Source organism: Bubalus kerabau, chromosome 14 (assembly GCF_029407905.1).
Source record: "Bubalus kerabau isolate K-KA32 ecotype Philippines breed swamp buffalo chromosome 14, PCC_UOA_SB_1v2, whole genome shotgun sequence".
Classification (NCBI taxonomy): Eukaryota; Metazoa; Chordata; class Mammalia; order Artiodactyla; family Bovidae; genus Bubalus; species Bubalus kerabau.
Window position 1 is genome coordinate 33,299,687 of NC_073637.1, and position 20,373 is coordinate 33,320,059.

Below are 20,373 nucleotides of genomic sequence, written 5' to 3' on the forward strand. Positions count from 1 at the left end.
AGCCTACAGCACCCCTTATTCCCAGGCAGACTCCCATCCACGTACTAACCAGGCCCAACCCTGCTTAGCTTCGGAGATCAGGTGCATTCTGGGTGGTATGGCCGTAGATAAAGAAGGCTTAGGCAAACTGAAACTGGCTCTGATAGTACAGCAAGTGAAATGCTGAAATCCTTTGACTAATTTAAACAGGCAAGACTCTTTTAAAACAGAAAAGTTCTAATATTTCATTCCCTCATATTTTAAAACATTGATACTAGAAAAAGAATGTAATCCCTCCCACAAAACAAAAAAAGAACAATTTCATTTTAAAGAATTTTATTATAGGATGTTAATATCCAGGACACTTTCAGAGCACCTTATTCATCTAATCAGATTTTTGGTAACTGGGTTTAAAGTGTTACTTGAGTATTTTTCCTCATACTGGCTTTCAGGCAAAAGTACTACTTGGTGCTTGTTTAAGAGATGTTAATTTGATTAAACAGTTTATCCTTAATAACCTGAGACATCAATCCATGGATAGCTTCTATGGTAGTTTTACAGCTAGAAAGAAAAAACAGATCACATAATGTCACAAGAACTGAGAACTGTTTCAAACGTGCAACTTGCATGCCCCCCCTCCCACTCCCCACAATTCCATCCTTGCACCCCTAGTAATGATTCTGGTTCTATTCATATTCTGCAAAACATACTGTATACTATACCAATCTACAGTTCACTCTCTATAGTATACCATAGTGATTTTTAGCCTTCTGCATGTATTTTGATTATTTCCTACTTACTAAATTTTCCCAAAAGAATGACAATGTAAATATCTGATAAAATTCAAAAGTTATTTTACTATTTGTGAAAAGGTTTGGGAAAAGTTCTATTTTAGAAGGTTACTGAAGTTATTTATAATTCAGAAATATAGATTGATTCCAATATTACACTAACATCTGCTTTTCCTTGTTGTTCATTAGTTGGAATTGTTTTTAAAAATGATTTTAATGAACCTTATGCTTTTTTCTCCGGAAAAATCAGAGACATCCTTCAAACAACGCAAAGGTAAAGTCAGATTAGTGGATGAAGGACTTAGATTTTAGAACTGATAAAAAAAAAAAACAAACCCACAAATATTCAGAAAAGATGCAATTCTTGTAAAATTACCCCCAAAGGAAAATTCTCTACTATTGTGCCATTACTCTTCTCCTTCCTACTTTTCTTCCTATACAGTTACATTCCCACAGTGACATTTTTGTTTCATAAGAAATTGAGATGTAAATGCAGATAAAACTATAAATCAGACACATATAAAGATAGATGAGCAAAATGACATATTCAGAGCAAGTATCAAAAGTAAGCCCTAACGTCAAAGAAAAATGTGACTTTTATCCAGGCTGCTACCTTTATACCTTTTATTACTCACAGAGAAGAAATAAATGAGGTCATTCTAACCCAAGATAGCTTCTATTCCAACACATTTCGGCCTTCCGTCTCTCTTTTCTTTCCTATCAACTAATTTAGTTCTTCTCAAAATGGATACCAAGATAGTGATTTATGTAGATGTCAACACAGTCTTCCTTTCCTCTCTATCCCTGTCATATTAAAATTCAAATTTTTGTGAAAGTGAATATTATATTACTTCCCAATTCTGTATGTATCTGAAGGATCACGTAATTATTTCATATGTTATATCAAGTTTGTTCTTAATAAATTCTTTACTGAGATTTGAGATACTAAATTACTATATAAAGGATTATTTCAGAAAAATAAATTGAGAGGTAACAATCATTTCTCTGATATTTAGGGCTTAAAACTTTATAAAAATTTGAAATTTGATAAACTTAAGAAATCCTAATTTAATCCTTCACAAAAGGATTATATTAGAATAGATTAGGACATCTTTTTGCAAAGTTTTGTTTGGTTTTTGTTTAAAGACCCAGCAATGGACTGGTTTTCTTTCTTATACTTTATGGCTGAAGCTAGAAAAGGTGAAAGGGAGTTTTTCACAACATCACCTAGACCCAGAAGCCTTTAATATTCTTACCTGCTGCTGCTGCTAAGTTGCTTTAGTCGTGTCCAACTCTGTGCGACCCCATAGACGGTAGCCCACCAGGCTCCCCCGTCCCTGGGATTCTCCAGGCAAGAACACTGGAGTGGGTTGCCATTTCCTTCTCCAATGCATGAAAGTGAGAAGTGAAAGTGAAGTCGCTCAGTCGTGTCCGACTCTTAGCAGCCTCATGGACTGCATGCAGCCTACCAGGCTCCTCCGTCCATGGGATTTTCCAGGCAAGAGTACTGGAGTGGGTTGCCATTTCCTTCTCCAAATATTCTTACCTACTGTCTCCTAAATTTTCAAAGTTAAAACCTGCATCTGACAACCTTAAAGGTTAACATTTAGGTACCACTGTAAGTTATAGGTTGAACTGTAAGGAATTTGAATCCTGTTATTTACAAATCTTGAGGAAAAAAAAAAAGGGGTAGGAATAGATTTGCTCTCACCTGTCTCGTGTAGCTTTGGCAAGTTTGTCTTCTGACTTTCGATCATGTGTTTCTAAACCCAACATGAAACTTCCTCGTCCCAGCTGGGCTTCTGACTGTTCTAATTTTTCAGACAAATCGAAGACCTGCCCGGTGGTATAGTCTGCATTCTATGGGGAAAATGATATTGTATCAATATACAATACTAGTCTATCACGTAAAAAAATATACATATGTAAATTTTCTTCCATATAGAGTATTTCATTTACAAATAATTCTACTATGAAATCTAAGTGGATAGTCAGTGAAATAAGAAGTCAAATTATACTTGCAAGAACTGATTCCAAAGCTCAAGCAGTTGAGTATAGAAATTTTACCCTTTTATAGTTTAAAGATTAAATTTGGAATTGTCTTTTTCGACTGCTTAAATCTAATAATTTGTTATTATGAGAGGCTTAGAAGTACACAGATTTGAGTCCAGATTGTGGTCCTCCTGCAGATTATCTGGGAGGCCTTGGGAGAGGTCCTTTACTTTTCTATGCCTTTCAGTCTTCCTGTGAAAATGGGGGAGGAGGGTGATAATTTCTACCTTAAAGCTATTGTGAGTGATGTATACAAAGCTTGTAGGACTGTTGATGACACCTAGCAAAAGCTTAACAATTGTTAGCTAATTTTGTTACTTTTTCATGTTGAACTTCCAGAATTAGTACTTATAACACATTTAAAAAAATTACATTTGTGTTTTAGCTTTTCTAATTAAAAAATTAATAGTTATACAGAAAATCTGGAAAATGTAGAGCAGTGTGTATATATATATATATAAATAAAAATATAAATATATATAAAAGAAAATACCTACCATCCCCTCCACCTAGGTGTAAACACAATTTTTTTTAAAGAGTATTGCTATATACTCACATGAGCTTCCCAGGAGGTGCTACTGGTAAAGAACCTGCCTGCCAACAGAGGAGACTTAAGAAACACGGCCAAGGAGCCGTGGCTGCGCGGGCGCAGGAGGACCTAGAGGAGCTATCCCACATTGAAGGTCAGGAAGGGCAGCGGTGAGGAGATACCCCTCGTCCAAGGTAAGGAGCAATGGCTGTGCTTTGCTGGAGCAGCCGTGAAGAGATATCCCATGCCCAAGGTAAGAGAAACCCAAGTAAGACGGTAGGTGTTGCAAGAGGGCATACACACTGAAACCATACTCACAGAAAACTAGTCAATCTAATCACACTAGGACCACAGCCTTGTCTAACTCAATGAAATTAAGCCATGCCCGTGGGGCAACCCAAGACGGGCGGGTCATGGTGGAGAGATTTGACAGAATGTGGTCCACTGGAGAAGGGAATGGCAAACCACTTCAGTATTCTTGCCTTGGGAACCCCATGAACAGTATGAAAAGGCAAAATGATAGGATACTGAAAGAGAAACTCCCCAGGTCAGTAGGTGCCCAATATGCTACTGGAGATCAGTGGAGAAATAACTCCAGAAAGAATGAAGAGATGGAGCCAAAGCAAAAAGAATACCCAGCTGTGGATGTGACTGGTGATAGAAGCAAGGTCCGATGCTGTAAAGAGCAATATTGCATAGGAACCTGGAACATCAGGTCCATGAATCAAGGCAAATTGGAAGTGGTCAAACAAGAGATGGCAAGAGTGAATGTCGACATTCTAGGAATCAGCGAACTGAAATGGACTGCAATGGGTGAATTTAACTCAGATGACCATTATATCTACTACTGCGGGCAAGAATCGCTCAGAAGAAATGGAGTGGCCATCATGGTCAACAAGAGTCCAAAATGCAGTACTTGGATGCAATCTCAAAAACAACAGAATGATCTCTGTTCGTTTCCAAGGCAAACCATTCAATATCACAGTAATCCAAGTCTATGCCCCAACCAGTAACGCTGAAGAAGCTGAAGTTCAACGGTTCTATGAAGACCTACAAGACCTTTTAGAACTAACACCCAAAAAAGATGTCCTTTTCATTATAGGGGACTGGAATGCAAAAGTAGGAAGTCAAGAAGCACCTGGAGTAACAGGCAAATTTGGCCTTGGAATACAGAATGAAGCAGGGCAAAGACTAATAGAGTTTTGCCAAGAAAATGCACTGGTCATAACAAACATCCTCTTCCAACAACATAAGAGACGACTCTACACATGGACATCACCAGATGGTCAACACCGAAATCAGAATGATTATATTCTTTGCAGCCAAAGATGGAGAAGCTCTATACAGTCAGCAAAAACAAGACCAGGAGCTGACTGTGGCTCAGATCATGAACTCCTTATTGCCAAATTCAGACTCAAATTGAAGAAAGTAGGGAAAACCACTAGACCATTCAGGTATGACCTAAATCAAATCCCTTATGATTATACAGTGGAAGTGAGAAATAGATTTAAGGGTCTAGATCTGATAGATATGCCTGATGAACTATGGAATGAGGTTTGTAACACTGTACAGGAGACAGGGATCAAGACCATTCCCATAGAAAAGAAATGCAAAAAAGCAAAATGGCTGTCTGGGGAGGCCTTACAAATAGCTGTGAAAAGAAGAGAAGGGAAAAGCAAAGGAGAAAAGGAAAGATATAAACATCTGAATGCAGAGTTCCAAAGAATAGCAAGGCGAGATAAAAAAGCCTTCAGCGATCAATGCAAAGAAATAGAGGAAAACAACAGAATGGGAAAGACTAGGGATCTCTTCAAGAAAATCAGAGATACCAAGGGAATGTTTCATGCAAAGACAGCCTCAATAAAGGACAGAAATGGTATGGACCTAACAGAAGCAGAAGATATTAAGAAGACATGGCAAGAATACACAGAAGAACTGTACAAAAAAGATCTTCACGACCCAGATAATCACGATGGTGTGATCACTGACCTAGAGCCAGACATCCTGGAATGTGAAGTCAAGTGGGCCTTAGAAAGCATCACTATGAACAAAGCTAGTGGAGGTGATGGAATTCCAGTTGAGCTATTCCAAATCCTGAAAGATGATGCTGTGAAAGTGCTGCACTCCATATGCCAGCAAATTTGGAAAACTCTGCAGTGGCCACAGGACTGGAAAAGGTCAGTTTTCATTCCAATCCCAAAGAAAGGCAATGCCAAAGAATACTCAAACTACCGCACAATTGCACTCATCTCACACACTAGTAAAGTAATGCTTAAAATTCTCCAAGCCAGGCTTCAGCAATATGTGAACCGTGAACTTCCTGATGTTCAAGCTGGTTTTAGAAAAGGCAGAGGAACCAGAGATCAAATTGCCAACATCTGCTGGATCATAGAAAAAGCAAGAGAGTTCCAGAAAAACATCTATTTCTGCTTTATTGACTATGCCAAAGCCTTTGACTGTGTGGATCACAATCTACTGTGGAAAATTCTGAAAGAGATGGGAATACCAGACCACCTGACCTGCCTCTTGAGAAATTTGTATGCAGGTCAGGAAGCAACAGTTAGAACCGGACATGGAACAACAGACTGGCTCCAAATAGGAAAAGGAGTTCATCAAGGCTGTATATTGTCACCCTGCTTATTTAACTTATATGCAGAGTACATCATGAGAAACGCTGGACTGGAAGAAACACAAACTGGAATCAAGATTGCCGGGAGAAATATCAATAACCTCAGATATGCAGATGACATGGCAGAAAGTGAACAGGAGCTCAAAAGCCTTGATGAAAGTGAAAGTGGAGAGTGAAAAAGTTGGCTTAAAGCTCAACATTCAGAAAATGAAGATCATGGCATCCAGTCCCACCACTTCATGGGAAATAGATGGGGAAACAGTGGAAACAGTGTCAGACTGTATTTTTCTGGGATCCAAAATCACTACAGATGGTGACTGCAGCCATGAAATTAAAAGATGCTTACTCCTTGGAAGGAAAGTTATGACCAATCTAGATAGCATATTCAAAAGCAGAGACATTACTTGGCCAACAAAGGTCCGTCTAGTCAAGGCTATGGTTTTTCCTGTGGTCATGTATGGATGTGAGAGTTGGACTGTGAAGAAGGCCGAGCACCGAAGAAATGATGCCTTTGAACTGTGGCGTTGGAGAAGACTCTTGAGAGTCCCTTGGACTGCAAGGAGATCCAACCAGTCCATTCTGAAGGAGATGAGCCCTGGGATTTCTTTGGAAGGAATGATGCTAAAGCTGAAACTCCAGTACTTTGGCCACCTCATGTGAAGGGTTGACTGATTGGAAAAGACTCTGATGCTGGGAGGGATTGGGGGCAGGAGGAGAAGGGGATGACAGAGGATGAGATGGCTGGATGGCATCACTAACTCGATGGACGTGAGTCTGAGTGAACTCCGGGAGTTGGTGATGGATAGGGAGACCTGGCGATTCATGGGGTCGCAAAGAGTCGGACACGACTGAGTGACTGATTTGATCTGATCTGAAGAAACACGGGTTTGATCCCTGGGTTGGGAAGATCCCCTGGAGGAGAGCATGGCAACCCACTCTAGTATTCTTGCCTGGAGAATCCCATGGACAGAGGAGCCTGGTGGGCTATATACAGTCCACAGGGTCACAAACAGTTAGCACATGCACACCCACATTTGGTAAACTGAAATATTCTATATACTGCTGATATTTCATATATTTTTAAAACCAAAAGTTTAATAATCACGTATGTACACTTAAGTGTACTTAAGTGTAATATCTTTTAAAAGTTTCTACTGGAATATCTTTATGTTTTTCTATTTGCTCAGTCTGTAAGATACTGTAAAGGCAGTAGAGTTCAGTCACAAGACATTTTAAAAACATTTGCTGTCATCATAGTTACTATAAAAATCCCTTTAAAATGGTACCAGCTTTCCAGTGATTTTACAAACATGATAATTTTTTAAACATGCAATTATATTCACTTTGTCAAATGGTTTAGGTCACCAATACATCCTTCCCCAACAGATTTGGAGAAAACCCTAATGTTTGTAGATCACTTCACATCTAGAAGATTTAGCTGCAGATATAAAAATGTGGGATGGCAGAAACAGTTATACTATTAAAATGAAAAAAGAAACCAATTACATTTCAAACAGAGAAAACTAATATAAATAAAAAAAACTTTTTTCTGGTAGCTTTTAGATTATATGCTTTAGCTGTAAAGGCAAAGAGATGTCATACATTTATTTATATATTTTCTTCTTAGAATGCTGTAATGTACTAGGTATTAAACTACACACAAAAAAGGAGGAAATATAATTTAACCTTTTCTTGATTATTAATGTCCTCAGTATATGCAGTGCTGGAATACAGGGACAGCCACAGGCTGAGTAAGTAGAGCTGGCTGCTTTTGTACAAAGGTTCAGACAGCTCCAGTCTTACTGCTTCCTGCCCATGCCATCATGTGTCACTTCTGGCTGCTATCAGCATACTTGCCTCTAAGGAAACATGACACATGAGGCATTTAGCCGTGCTAGATAGACAGAAAACATTTAATAAATGTTTGCTATTATGATCACTCTCCCTCTTTCTAATTTACTATTTCTGACTGTTGAGGATAAGAAATAAGAAAAAAAATCATAGTAAATAGGCGCAAGTGAGGTTTTTACCCATGAGTGCAATGAATTAAATGAGCAAAAAATAATTTATTGAGGCTTTATTATATGCCTGCTGCTGCTGCTGCTGCTAAGTCACTTCAGTCGTGTCCGACTCTGTGCGACCCCATAGACGGCAGCCCACCAGGCTCCCCTGTCCCCAGGATTCTCCAGGCAAGAACACTGGAGTGGTTTGCCATTTCCTTCTCCAATGCATGAAAGTGAAAAGTGATAGTTAAGTCGCTCAGTCGTGTCTGACTCTTCACGACCCCATGGACTGCAGCCTGCCAGGCTCCTCTGCCCATGGGATTTTCCAGGCAAGAGTACTGGAGTGGAGTGCCACTACCTTATTATATGCCTAGTACTTTGCTAATTACTATATATATATTTCATATAATTCTCAAGTGTACTTAACAATGTGGGTATTATTATCATCGGGCCCAAGAAAGCCTCAGACACATTAAATAATGCTGTGAAGGTCACACACAGCTAGTAAAATGGCAGACTTGTTTGTGAACTGAGTTTATCTTAGTCCAAATTTAGTGGTACTAACCACTATGCTATACTGTACTATATGAAGTGGCTTACTTTAAAAAAGATAAACAAAACTGTTTCTTAACCAAGATCTAGATAAAAGTTTCTGTCCTCTTCTAGGTATTAGATTTTAATGATATATTGGAAAATATTGACTTTTTCACTTTTTTTTTTTTGGTGGTAGCAGCAATCTGCTTGCTATAAGGTAGTGATATTCTGATTTCTTTGGGGGACATTCTTAGTCCAAGGGCTCTGGAGAGTTTCTTCTACTCCGTCCCAGAAGTAAAGCAGTGATGGACTGCCTTGGCTCAACTACTCATGGTATTCATTCCCTTGGCCCAGAGCAGGTTTAAGGTTAGGCATGTGACCTACAAAACTCAGACACACAGTGAGGCTTTGCCGGGGAATATGTTGAGTGGTGTGTTTGTGTCTGTGTACGTGTGTGTTGTGTATCTTGATCTTTTCTTTTGAATGTGGAATTGGGAGGTCTAAGCGAATACTGCCATCTTGATTTCACATGAAGTCTGAAACTGAAACCAACTGACCTGAAATCAAAGCTGAGAAAGGAAGACCAAGACCTCATAATATTGTCTGAATGCAAACTCAGGCTGTGCCTGAAGTCAGCCCTCCTCCTGGTACTCCTGGACTTTGCAGCTTACATGATTCTCTCTTTTGTTTTAGCCAGGTTGGTTGGGTCTCCTGTCACTTGTAACTAGAGTGCTACCTGAGACACACAACAAAGAACACTATTGGCATTTTTCTCTAACTCAGTCAGAGGTAGATCTCACCCTCATCTGGTCTCAGTAGTACACAATACAGATCCTAGATTGGCCTAGTATTCCAATCCACCTCTGGTCATGCAGAATCTGCTCCCAAGCCCACCATCTTGGCAAAGTCAGTCTTTCCATGAAAAAGACTTTCAGACATTAAACAACTTATGTAGATTGATAAAATTCAGACACATTCCTTGCAAGCATAGTACTTACCGTAAGCAAGCTAGAGGAACTCAGCGTATTCACCCAGTACTTATTCCACAAAAGCTCAAGCAATTTCCGATCCAAAGAGGATTTGAAATATGAGACTTCTAAGGCATAGTATCTAATGAAACAAAACCACAAATCTAGTAAGTAAAACACATTCAACCACATCACATAAGGTTATGGCCAAATTTAAGTTAATTACATTTTATATCCAAATAGTCATGCTTTAATTTTTTCCAACAGAATAACAGGTAAATAACAGTAACTGGTTTTCTTAGTCTTCAGAGGGGTGGTTGCAATTCAGTTAAGCAAATATTCTCGAGTTATATTTCTCCCCTCTGTAAAGCCCAGAAATTCTCAAAAAATTATTAAAAACTAATCAAAATTTCTGAATGACATGTATTTACCCCTGCCACTGACTTCATAAATTTCAGCCAACAGTAGTGAACTTCCCCCCTCCAAGGTTAGCTATTACTTTTGTTAGGCTTTTAAAAATACCAAAAATGACATGTGGATTCTCGATTCCTCCCTTTCTAATCCTCTAATTAGGAACAACTGCTTTTTGGAAAAGCAAAACTTTAAGGTTGGTCATTAAAGCATATAAAAGAATTGCTGCTGCTTCTAAAGGTGCCTAATTTATAATCAAGGGAAATTTGGTTAAATGTCTGAAAAACTTTTTTTTTTAAAGAAATAAATATTTAAATATGTCACTATGTTACAAAGAAACACAAGGGACTTCTTCACCTTAAGGAGCTTACTATTTTCATGGGACACGTGGGATGAATCCATGAAAAGTTATAAATATAATGGTATATGTTGAATAACAGTAAGTGATGCTATAGTGCATATTTAAAATTAATCATCTGCCAATTAAATGTTAGCAGTAATGAGTACTCTTAGTATAGACAGAACAGCCTGAGAAGCTCCAGGGAAAAGGCAGGATTTCGAGTAACCCTAACATGAGTCTATAGTGTGGCTATGTTAAGAGCAAGGAGGAAGCATTAGGCAGAGAGCCCTAACTCACAAAAAGGAAAGTCATGAAAGGAACAAGAAGTTAATCAGTCTGCCTGGACAGTTTAGAGGGAGCAGAAGGATTTTGTAAGGGAAATCTAGGAAGCTATGTTGGGGGTCTAGCTAGCAGAAGACATTACATAAAAGGCTAAGAAATTATCTTCTAGGTACTTGGGGACTCATGGAAAGTGTCTGAGCAGATCAGTGATACAGCCGTTTATATCAGTGTTTGAGAAGGCTGGCTGTGGTAAGATGTGTCAGAGAAGAAATGGGAAGCAGGGAGACCACAAAGGATGCCACTGCAGTGGAGCAGATGTCAGGAGAAAAAGGCCTCTCAGGTTAGTGCTGTCGAAGATAAAGGCACAGGGACAGAATAGAAATGTGTGTTCTTTCAATTCAGGAGTGAAGAAATTTAAAAAGAGTAAGAATTTAAAGACAGTTCTAAGTAAGGGCTTTATAAATAAGATATCCCTGCATATGTGTAGATGAAAAGGACACAGCTATAGTGAAATGTGGAAGTGGGATGTGGAACAGTGTATTTCTTGAGCCACTTATGTTTTGGCGCTTTATATATACTCATTTAATCTTCCCTACAACCACAAAAGGAAAGATTTATTATTCCCATTCTAGGCAGAAGAAACAACTCTAGAGTAGAGACTTGTTCAACACCACAGAAAGTGGCAGCAAAAGGATATGATAGTATGTCTGTTATCAAAACCTCATGGTCTAATTTATTGTTATATCCAGAGTGTAGACATTTAAGACCTTGTTTAAGAAGTGAAGCCCCGGGAGTTGAGGCAGTTAGGTATGGGGAGAGGAGGCAGGGGCTCAGGTGGAAAGGTCAGTTTTAGAAATGACAGGTTGTACCTCTGATACTTTAGGGGAAAGAGAGGATGAGTAGAGCAAAAGATGTAGATTATAAAGGATGGAAAATAAGGGAGCTCAAACTGGAGGGTCTAGAATAGACTTTTATGTTTTAAAATTTGTGGATCACCTTAATGTTATTACTGTCTTAATTCCGTAGGCTGATGCAATGAAATTTTTTGGTCTAATATTAGCTGCAAATCTCAGTAGCAGAGCTGAAAGCAAGAAGAATATTCAAAATTACTCGTGGAGCTAAATCCTCATCTTCTGTACAGGAAGTCAATAATAGATACTGCCTAGAACTGAAAATCAAGAAGTAGCACTATCAGCATGCTGTTTGAAGTTAATGGGGTAAATACTTAAACGGAGTATAACTATAATAGTTGAAGTGATTCCCTCTGTGGGTGGGGGAAAGGGAATGGTATTTTCATAGAACCAGTGACTCTTTAAACTATGAGCTTGTATAACATTGATAACATACAAGCTAATTTAAAAAATCTGTTGTGTCCTATTTTTACTAAGGCTCTTCAAAGTTAAATATATTTAATATCTGTATTAGATTCTATGTTGAAAACAAATTTTGGATTATGATCTAGAATTTAAAATAGGAAAGAAAAAAGATCAGTATAAACTACAAATTACAGCTCATTGTCAAATGATTTAGGAAATGATCTATAATGAGTCTGCTCTTAACTTGGCACTATGTTTCACTGAGGATTTGAAATAAAAATAAGCAACTTATTTGCCCTATTAAAAAAGTTTACTCTCTATTTAGGAACTGGTCCTAAGTAAGAGAGTATCTTTGAACATCCTGCTTATTCCAGGTTCAAAATTCTAGGCTCTAGCAATGCAGGTAGTTAGAAAGCAGCAACTCCTCTTAGAGAGGCTCATTTCTCAGAAAAAACCAGGAAATGCAGGTTTGTTTGGGTATAGAAAGCACAGTATGCTTCATGGTCTTTGTTTCAAAAGCTGCTGCTGGTGATGAGAGAAGCAGAGTAGGTATTAAAGAAACTGCAACTCAATATAAATGAAAAAAAATTGTTAACTCTGAAAGTGAAAGTATTACAGCAAAGGTGTTTTCATGCTTAGGAGCAATCCTCTCAAATAGGAATGGCTTAAATTCTTTTCAGTAGAGCAAATTAAGTGATTTAATTACAAACCTCTCATTGGTTTATAAATGAAAATAAAATAAAAATCTTTTTTTCCAGAAGTATGCCAAGGATCAGACATATTTAAAAATTAAATTCTAGAAATTCTGGTATTTTCTAGGAATTCTAAACAGAAAAATAAGAGCAGTAGTAGCACATGAGTAGTAAAGTATTCCTTGAAGTTAGGATAGGAGGTGTGGAGAAAGGGACAGTAGTAATCAGGCAAAACTTTTTTTTTAGGGGGGTGCCCACACTTCTATGTGCCATGCCCTATTTTAATTGTTAGGATATAGCAGTGAATTGATTTCTCTCTCACGAAGTTCACATTCTAATGAGGTCAATAACAAGGAAGCAAAAACATATCAGATGGTCACAAGTGCTAAGAAGAAAAATGAAGCAGGGAAAGGTAACAGTGACTAGAAAGTGCTAATTGAAATAGGGTGATCAAGGAACATTCTCTGTTAAGGTGACCCTTAAACAGACACTCGTTGACTGAAATAGTGAATCACATGGAATAATGAAGAATGTTCCAGGCAGAAGGATTAGCAAGTGCAAAGGCCCTAAGGCAGGAGCCAGCCTAGTACATCTGATAAACCATGAGGCCACTATGGCTAGAATAGACAGAGCAAAGGCTTAGTGACAAGAAGTAGAGTCCCTGAGATGGGCTCAGAACGATTGTAGGGGCCAGTCTACATAGGGTTGTGTGGTCCATGGTAAGCACTATAGATCTTATTCTTAATGAGACAGGAAATCACTCTGAGAAGGACGAACATGATCAGACTTACATTTTAACAGAATCTGTTTGGCTGACAAAAGCCCTTTAAGGGGTGGGGTGAAGTGCAGAAGCAAGAAGACGAGCTAGAAGGCTAGTGCTCTGATTTAAGTTCCAGATGGCTGTGGCCTGGGTCAAGGTGATAGTAAGAGAGGTGATATATTTAGAAGGTGGAGAAAATTGTCCTCACTGGTTTACCAGTTTAAAAAATTGAGATGTAATTCACATAGCATGAAAGTCACTGTTTTAAAGTAGTATACAGTTAAGTAGTTTTTAGTATGACTTCTTTAACTCTTGGAGTAAAAATGTTTAGGGAGAACTTTTGCTATGTGGAAACTGGGTACATTGAGGGCTGTAGAAATTGCTAGCGTCAGGCTGCCTCTGCATACAGCTTCCTTCAACTTGTACTTTCATTAACAGGCCAAGTATCTTATACATTGATAAAACGTATATAGATGGGTGAAAGGCAAATAACATGTTAGATTAAAACAATTGTTAATAAAGATTCAAACATTACCCTAAATTTATATATTCTTACTATTATTTTAAAAGGTATTATGAAATGCATTTCATCTGAATTTTTTTCTCATCTATAAAATTAGGGGCTTGGTCTGGACGATCTTTGAGGTTTCTTATGATGATTCCGGCATCAGATACATTTTTAAATGACTTACTGTTTGCAGTGTACACCAAAGTCTTCTATTTTATTAAGTGGGATGGTCTGGTACTCAGAAGGTCCTTCATCCGGAGGCTTGTAGCCCTAAACAAAAATGAAGAAAATAGAAGACTTAAACACAACAGAAGAAAAACATGTGTTTTCTATGTGACTTTCTGTTTACAGAAACATTCATTTGGGGGAGCCAATTACTGAACATAAACACCTAATTAAAAAAAAAGTATATTGCTTATGCTGCTGCTAAGTCACTTCAGTCGTGTCCGACTCTGTGTGACCCCATAGACAGTAGGTAGCCCACCAGGCTCCCCCGTCCCTGGGATTCTCCAGGCAAGAACACAGGATTGGGTTGCCATTTCCTTCTCCAGTGCATGAAAGTGAAAAGTGAAAGTGAAGTCGCTCAGTCGTGTCCAACTCTTAGTGACCCCATGGACTGCAGCCCACCAGGCTCCTCCATCCATGGGATTTTCCAGGCAGGAGTACTGGAGTGGGGTGCCACTGCCTTCTCCGTTATTGCTTATACTCTTCCTCAACCCCATTCGGTGGCTGAAGGCTAGATTTGGCTTATAGATTAATTTTTCTTGTCCTTAGGTGATATTCACTTGTGCTCATATCTATTTCAGATTGCAGTAGATAGAAGGTGGCCATGACGCACAAATCCTTATTAACAAAAGAACTGCTTTTCTAGTAGAATTAACATGCAGCACAAATGTATTACCTTTTTGCTAAAGACAATTTGTGGTAGTTGGGCTTCTATTTTGTAAATACCATTAAATTGTTTTAGGGCAAAATGAGATACTAACTATAACACATCTTTAAAAATAAACCAAATATTTAAAAATTGAAAAACTATAAGAACTAGGAATTTTTCAAATTACCTTTGGATATGTCCTGAAGGCTCCAAGATTCACTTTCCCTGCAGATATTGTTCTTGTTGGGTCAATCTACAAGAAAGATATATTTAATATCTGCTGATTTATTTGTTTAAACATTATAAGCCTAGAAATACATATGTACATATAACACTATAGGCACACACACATAATTAAAAATAACCAATAGGGAAAAAAATAACCAAATTGGAAAATCACAGAAGTTCAACAGAATGGTTAAATATGGAAGTCTCATCATTTATTTAGATCTAGTTATTATACTATTTAAGAGTATTAATTACAGATTTGCTCCTCTCTTTTCCAGAAGTCTTTTTAAACAGATGAACAATTTCTACCTTCCTTAGAGTAACCTGAATTACATCTAAAATACTTTAAGCATAGCAAGAGCTGTTCTAGCAATTCCTGATTCAATCAGTTCACTCAACATCAACCAAATGCCCACTGTGTGCAGGGAACTGAGACACAGGTGCTGTGTACATTCTCATCTAACAGAGGGTGGGGAAAGATGCAGAGAGGTTATGTAACTTGTTCAGAGTCCCAGCTACAAAGAAGTGGAATTTAGATTCAAACCTAGGCTGGCACCAGAGCCTTGCTCTTTACCATACTGTTTTTATTTCCCTGTATACCTGCTTTAGTAAATCTTCATGAAAATTAATTACAACTAGTTGTAAAAATACTTACTACCACTGCTACAAATGGTTCCTGGAACTGCTGATTGAGCATCTGAGTACTAACATCAATTCCAGAAAGCCAGCAGCCATAGCCAGGGTGGCTATGATACCAGCCAATTGCATTTTCAAGGCGGCCAACCTAACAAATGAAGAGAGCAAAGGAGCTTGAGGTTCCTGTTTAATCTTAGAGATGCTTGTGATTTGTCTAGACAGCCCTACAGTTAAATAACAGTATGCAGAATAATTATAGCATATGGTGCTTAAAAAATTTTTTTTTAGATAATACATGCTCAAGGCACAAAATTAATAAGATACATGTACAATAAGGTCATTCAGTCTCCTTCCACCTCCTTCCCCTCAACTAGTTTCTCAGCCCAGATGTTACTGTCATAGGCTTACACACCTATCTTCCAGAGTTACTCTCTGCATATAGGATAGATTCTTTGCATATATGTAGATTAATAAAAACACACAATGGCATACCACCAATAGTATTCTACACTTTGCTTTTTCACTCAACAAAATATTCTTGGATCTGTTTCACATAAATAAACATATAGATAGCTACCTTTTAAAGGCTGGCTGGCAGTTCATTGTGTGGGATATAATTTATTTAATCAGCTTGATATCCAGTTACATTTAGGTTGTTTACAATTTTTTGGTTTTAAACACACATAATGAATATGAGAATTATAATGTCTTTTAAAAACTCAGATATAGTTTATATATGTATAATATATAGACATTCGTTCAGATGTATAACATAATGATTCAATATATGTATATACTGTGAAATGATCACAATAAGTACAGTTAACATCCGACACCACATGCAGTTACAAATTTTTTTTTTCCTTGTGATGAGAACTTTTAAGATCTACTCTCTTGAGAATTTTAAAAAATCCATGCTAATCTCATATATGTTACATATAGTTAAGAATAACTTAAAATATAAACTCTAATGTAGGAGGATAGTTTTAAGTTTAGAAACTCAAAACTATGAGACTCTTAACTTGCAGTAACCAAATTTTAGGGAACAGTATTCTTACCTGTTTAGCATTTTCTATGTATGCAGCCATGTACTCATATGCAGCAGCCTGAGCGTTCACTCGCGTTTCAGTGCCCTCTACTGGCAAAGCAAAGCTGTCCATAATGATCATGGTCTCACCGTCCACCTTGCCCAGCATCAAGCCCATCACTTCCAAGTTGCCTCCTGATCTGGCATGCATCACCATTTTCAGTAGAGCCAGTGCTGAGATTTTGCAGTACTTAAAGTAATGGTGACTACAAAACAAAGGCATGGTGTAATTAACTTTCTTATAGAAGTACAATTGTAAGACAGTTTTTGTACAGTTTTTGTGGAGATTAACAAATAAGTATTGAAGCAATTTACACTGAAGAAATGGGGAGAAAGCGTACATATATATAGAATAAGGGAAAGAAAAACAAAGTAGAAAAGGACAGAGTTCCTGAAGGGGGATGGAAATGATAAACAATCCTGCAAATTACTTCCCATTGGGGGAAGGGAAAAGTATGAAATAATTTTAAAATATGCTATTCGAGGAGACAGAAGGGAATTACACGACCATTTCAATAAACTTTTTCTCCATTAATTTTGGAATCACCAAATCTAGGTTTCTGACCCTGGTTGGTCAGTTTTGCCTCATTATTCTCCCACTTAACCTTCCAGGCCTAACAGTTAAGAATGTAGGCTCTGACATCCATCTACCTAGGTTTGAAGCCTTTTACTGCCATATCCTGGCTGTAACCTTGAGACAGCCACTTAATGTCTGTGCCTGTTCATAGAGTTGTGGTTTGGAGGAAATGAATAAAATAATGTACGTAAAGTGCTTGGCTTAGTGCCTGACACATACAAAACTTTTTAAGTGCTGCTGCCTCCCAAGTCACTTCAGTCGTGTCCGACTCTGTGCGACCCCATGGACTGCAGCCTACCAGGCTTCTCCGTCCATGGGATTCTCCAGGCAAGAACACTGGAGTGGGTTGCCATTTACTTCTCCAATGCATGAAAGTGGAAAGTGAAAGTGAAGTCGCTCAGTCATGTCTGACTCTTAGCGACCCCATGGACTGCAGCCTACCAGGCTCCTCCATCCATGGGATTTTCCGGGCAACAGTACTGGAGTGGGGTGCCATTGCCTTCTCCCTTTTAAGTGCTAGCTGCATTATTAACCTATCTTTTATAGTACTCTGAGAGTACAATGTGTTGAGGGCTGTAGCTTCTCTCTGTGGTATCAGTCTAAAAATGTAAAACGTAGCCTTAAAATCTTTAGTCCTACAGTGATCAGTGTTTCAGTTTGTCATCTGTGTATGTGACTCAACTATTGTTGAATAAAATTCCACTTCAGTCTCATTGATGTAGCCAAAGACAGCAAGGATGACTGTAACTGGAGATACAATCACACAGTGAGGTTGATAATTTAAAATATTCAATAGGCTATATCAGTCTAAGTATGCAGCCTGCTATTAGAAATAGCAGACAACCAGGCAAAATAACCAGTCTGTAAAGAGTGTCAGTGTCTTTGAGAAGTCTTTTTAAAATGTCTGCCCACAGATTTCAATCACAGATGAAAAATAGAGACCTGTCCTTGGAAGTCAAGACATGAATTAAAATCTTCACTCCTCTATCTACTGGGAAAAAAAGACAGTCCATTATTGTGCTTCTATTACATACATTCTAGACCCTTTTTTATACATGCCCTGATCTAATCTTTATAACATCACCAACAGATAGGTCTTTTTTCTCTTTTACAGATATAAAAGATAAGTAAATTTCAACTAATTAGTTATAGTTGTGAGATTTGATTTTCAGTCTTAACTGTTGTTCACTTAAGAATTCATTGCCTCTGTGTAATTATAAAGTAAGTTATTTACTGTATTTGCTTGTTTTCATATATGCAGAAAAGGAATAAAAATACTGCGTTGTCATAAAGATTAAGTGACATATGGAAATTCCCAGCTCAAAACTCAGCCTGTAGTTAAGTACTCAGTAAACACTGCTGAATCTGAATTTCCACAGGTAAAGCTTGCCTTGGAAAAACCTGTGAGACAGATGAAATGGTTTTTGTTGTTGACCACCGCTTTCCTGTCTATCCATTAGAGAGACTGTGTGACCTTTTTACTCTTTCCATACAATATCTGCTGTCAGGAAAGGATAAATACCGCTGCAAAGAAACCTTGACCTGTCATCACTCCCAGGGACACATGAGTTTTGCTAAGGGGCAAAAAACCTTAAGTTCTATTGATATAATTTACAGCTTCTGTAAAAAAAATGGTGGAGTAAACATTGTGGGAGACTGAGTAGAGCCTCTTTGTTGTTTCTGAAATAATTACCAGCAAAAAAGAAGCAATTATAGATATAAAAGATTACAGACTAAAAAAAGCTGGCTCATAATTATTTTAGAGACCATTGGATTGACTCAATATCTGAAGATAGCTGTAGTCCCAGTCTGAAATCAGCTGAAGATCCCAACAAAGTGTATATCGACACAAAGTTCAAGGCAGTGTGTGGAGTATCTCTAACAATACGGGGGCTGAGAAGTGAAAGCCCAAACTACCGCTTGTCGTTTTCCTCTTCCATTCTCCCAAGGCAAACGAGACAGAAAGGGGGAATCAAGCAAGCCCCAGTGGAGGGTCTTACGCTTTATTTGCGGGGATAAAAAGGTAAAATAAAATTTCTTAGACGATTCCTTTTTCTCGCGGCAGAGGGAAAGACAAGCTCTCTATTCCCAACTCTTACTGCCCCTGGGTCTCTTAAAAGTCCCGCCACCCCTCCCTCCCCTGCGTTTCGCCAGGGACCTCCTCACTCCTTAGTCCAGGGCTTCGCCGCCAGGATTTCTTGCTGCTGTTTCTTGTCGTATTTGTAGATTTCATCGACACTCTGGGCTTCCTGCATGTTGTTGGCTAGCTCCCACGTTTTCTGGGCCATGCCACTCCCGGAAGCTGCCATCGCCGAGGAATCTGATAAGCTGTCGCCTCCGCAATCGAGACGCAACTTGATCTCGCTAGGTTTTCGGGCGTGGGCTCCGGACCCACCCCACCGCAGGTGCAAACTCACACTAGGCTCTCGGGGCAGCCATGACACCCAGCACCGGAGGTGAAGTTGGTACGGACCATCCGCGGGATGGCGGGGGTCCTTGGGGGACGCGGCTATATACATAGCAGTTACACAATAGTTAAGAGGCAGTGGAGTCGTCTCATTACTGAAAAGAGAACTTACTATCTTGGAAAATTATATGTGTGAAATAGGACGAAAACGGTAGTTACCTAGGGAATGGTATAGCCTTCTATACCGGAAGAAGGGCATGTAACGTTATGCCAGAAACTGGAATTGACCCTCCTTGTTCGTTCTGCGCAGGTTCGGCTTCCGCCATATTAAAAATGGGAGTGCGTGAAGTTGCTCAGTCGTGTCCGACTCTTTGCGACCCCATAGACTAGCCTACCAGGCTCCTCCGTCCATGGGATTTTTCCAGGCAAGAGTACTGGAGTGGGTTGCCACTTCCTTCTCCAGAGGATCTTCCCGACCCAGGGATTGAACCCGGGTCTCCCTCATTGTAGGCAGACGCTTTACCGTCTGAACCACCAAGAAGCTGCAATGGGGCAGAGAACTGTTTTTACGTGGGTGTAAGCAATGGCAACCCACTCCAGTACTCTTGCCTGGCAAATCCCATGGACAGAGGAGCCTGGTAGACTGCAGTCCATGGGGTCGTTAGGAGTCGGACACGACTGAGCGACTTCACTTTCACTTTCATGCACTGGAGAAGGAAATGGCAACCCACTCCAGTGTTCTTGACTGGAGAATCCCAGGGACGGGGGAG

The 20,373-nt window shown here is 38.9% G+C and overlaps 1 protein-coding gene and 1 pseudogene across 3 annotated transcripts; both read right to left on the reverse strand.

Annotated features, from left to right (window-relative positions):
- On the reverse strand, positions 1-109 carry LOC129627441 (uncharacterized; annotated as a pseudogene).
- Positions 110-298: 189 nt separating this feature from the next.
- COPS5 (COP9 signalosome subunit 5) lies at positions 299-19,664 on the reverse strand. Of its 3 annotated transcripts, none has more exons than XM_055546188.1 (8): positions 19,363-19,660; positions 16,591-16,825; positions 15,552-15,680; positions 14,856-14,921; positions 13,979-14,064; positions 9,516-9,627; positions 2,482-2,630; positions 299-540 (listed from the first exon to the last, which is right to left on the reverse strand). In XM_055546188.1, the coding sequence occupies exons 1-8, from the start codon at positions 19,503-19,505 to the stop codon at positions 456-458; spliced, it is 1,005 nt and encodes a 334-aa protein (XP_055402163.1). In that variant the 5' UTR covers positions 19,506-19,660; the 3' UTR covers positions 299-455. The 3 variants fall into 3 exon arrangements, with proteins under 3 accessions (XP_055402163.1, XP_055402165.1, XP_055402164.1); XM_055546190.1 differs by having other exon boundaries at positions 19,355-19,492; XM_055546189.1 differs by lacking the exon at positions 15,552-15,680 and having other exon boundaries at positions 19,363-19,664.
- Positions 19,665-20,373: the final 709 nt, after the last annotated feature.

Bases quoted from the DNA above. Each gene is read 5' to 3' on its own strand.
- COPS5 (XM_055546188.1), bottom strand. From the start codon at position 19,505: ATGGCAGCTTCCGGGAGTGGCATGGCCCAGAAAACGTGGGAGCTAGCC. The intron at 2,631-9,515 runs GTAAGTACTATG...TTTTCCCCATAG, and splicing joins GTTCCTCTAGCTTGCTTACG to AATGCAGACTATACCACCGG. The intron at 541-2,481 runs GTGAGAGCAAAT...TTTTCTTTCTAG, and splicing joins GCCAAAGCTACACGAGACAG to CTGTAAAACTACCATAGAAG.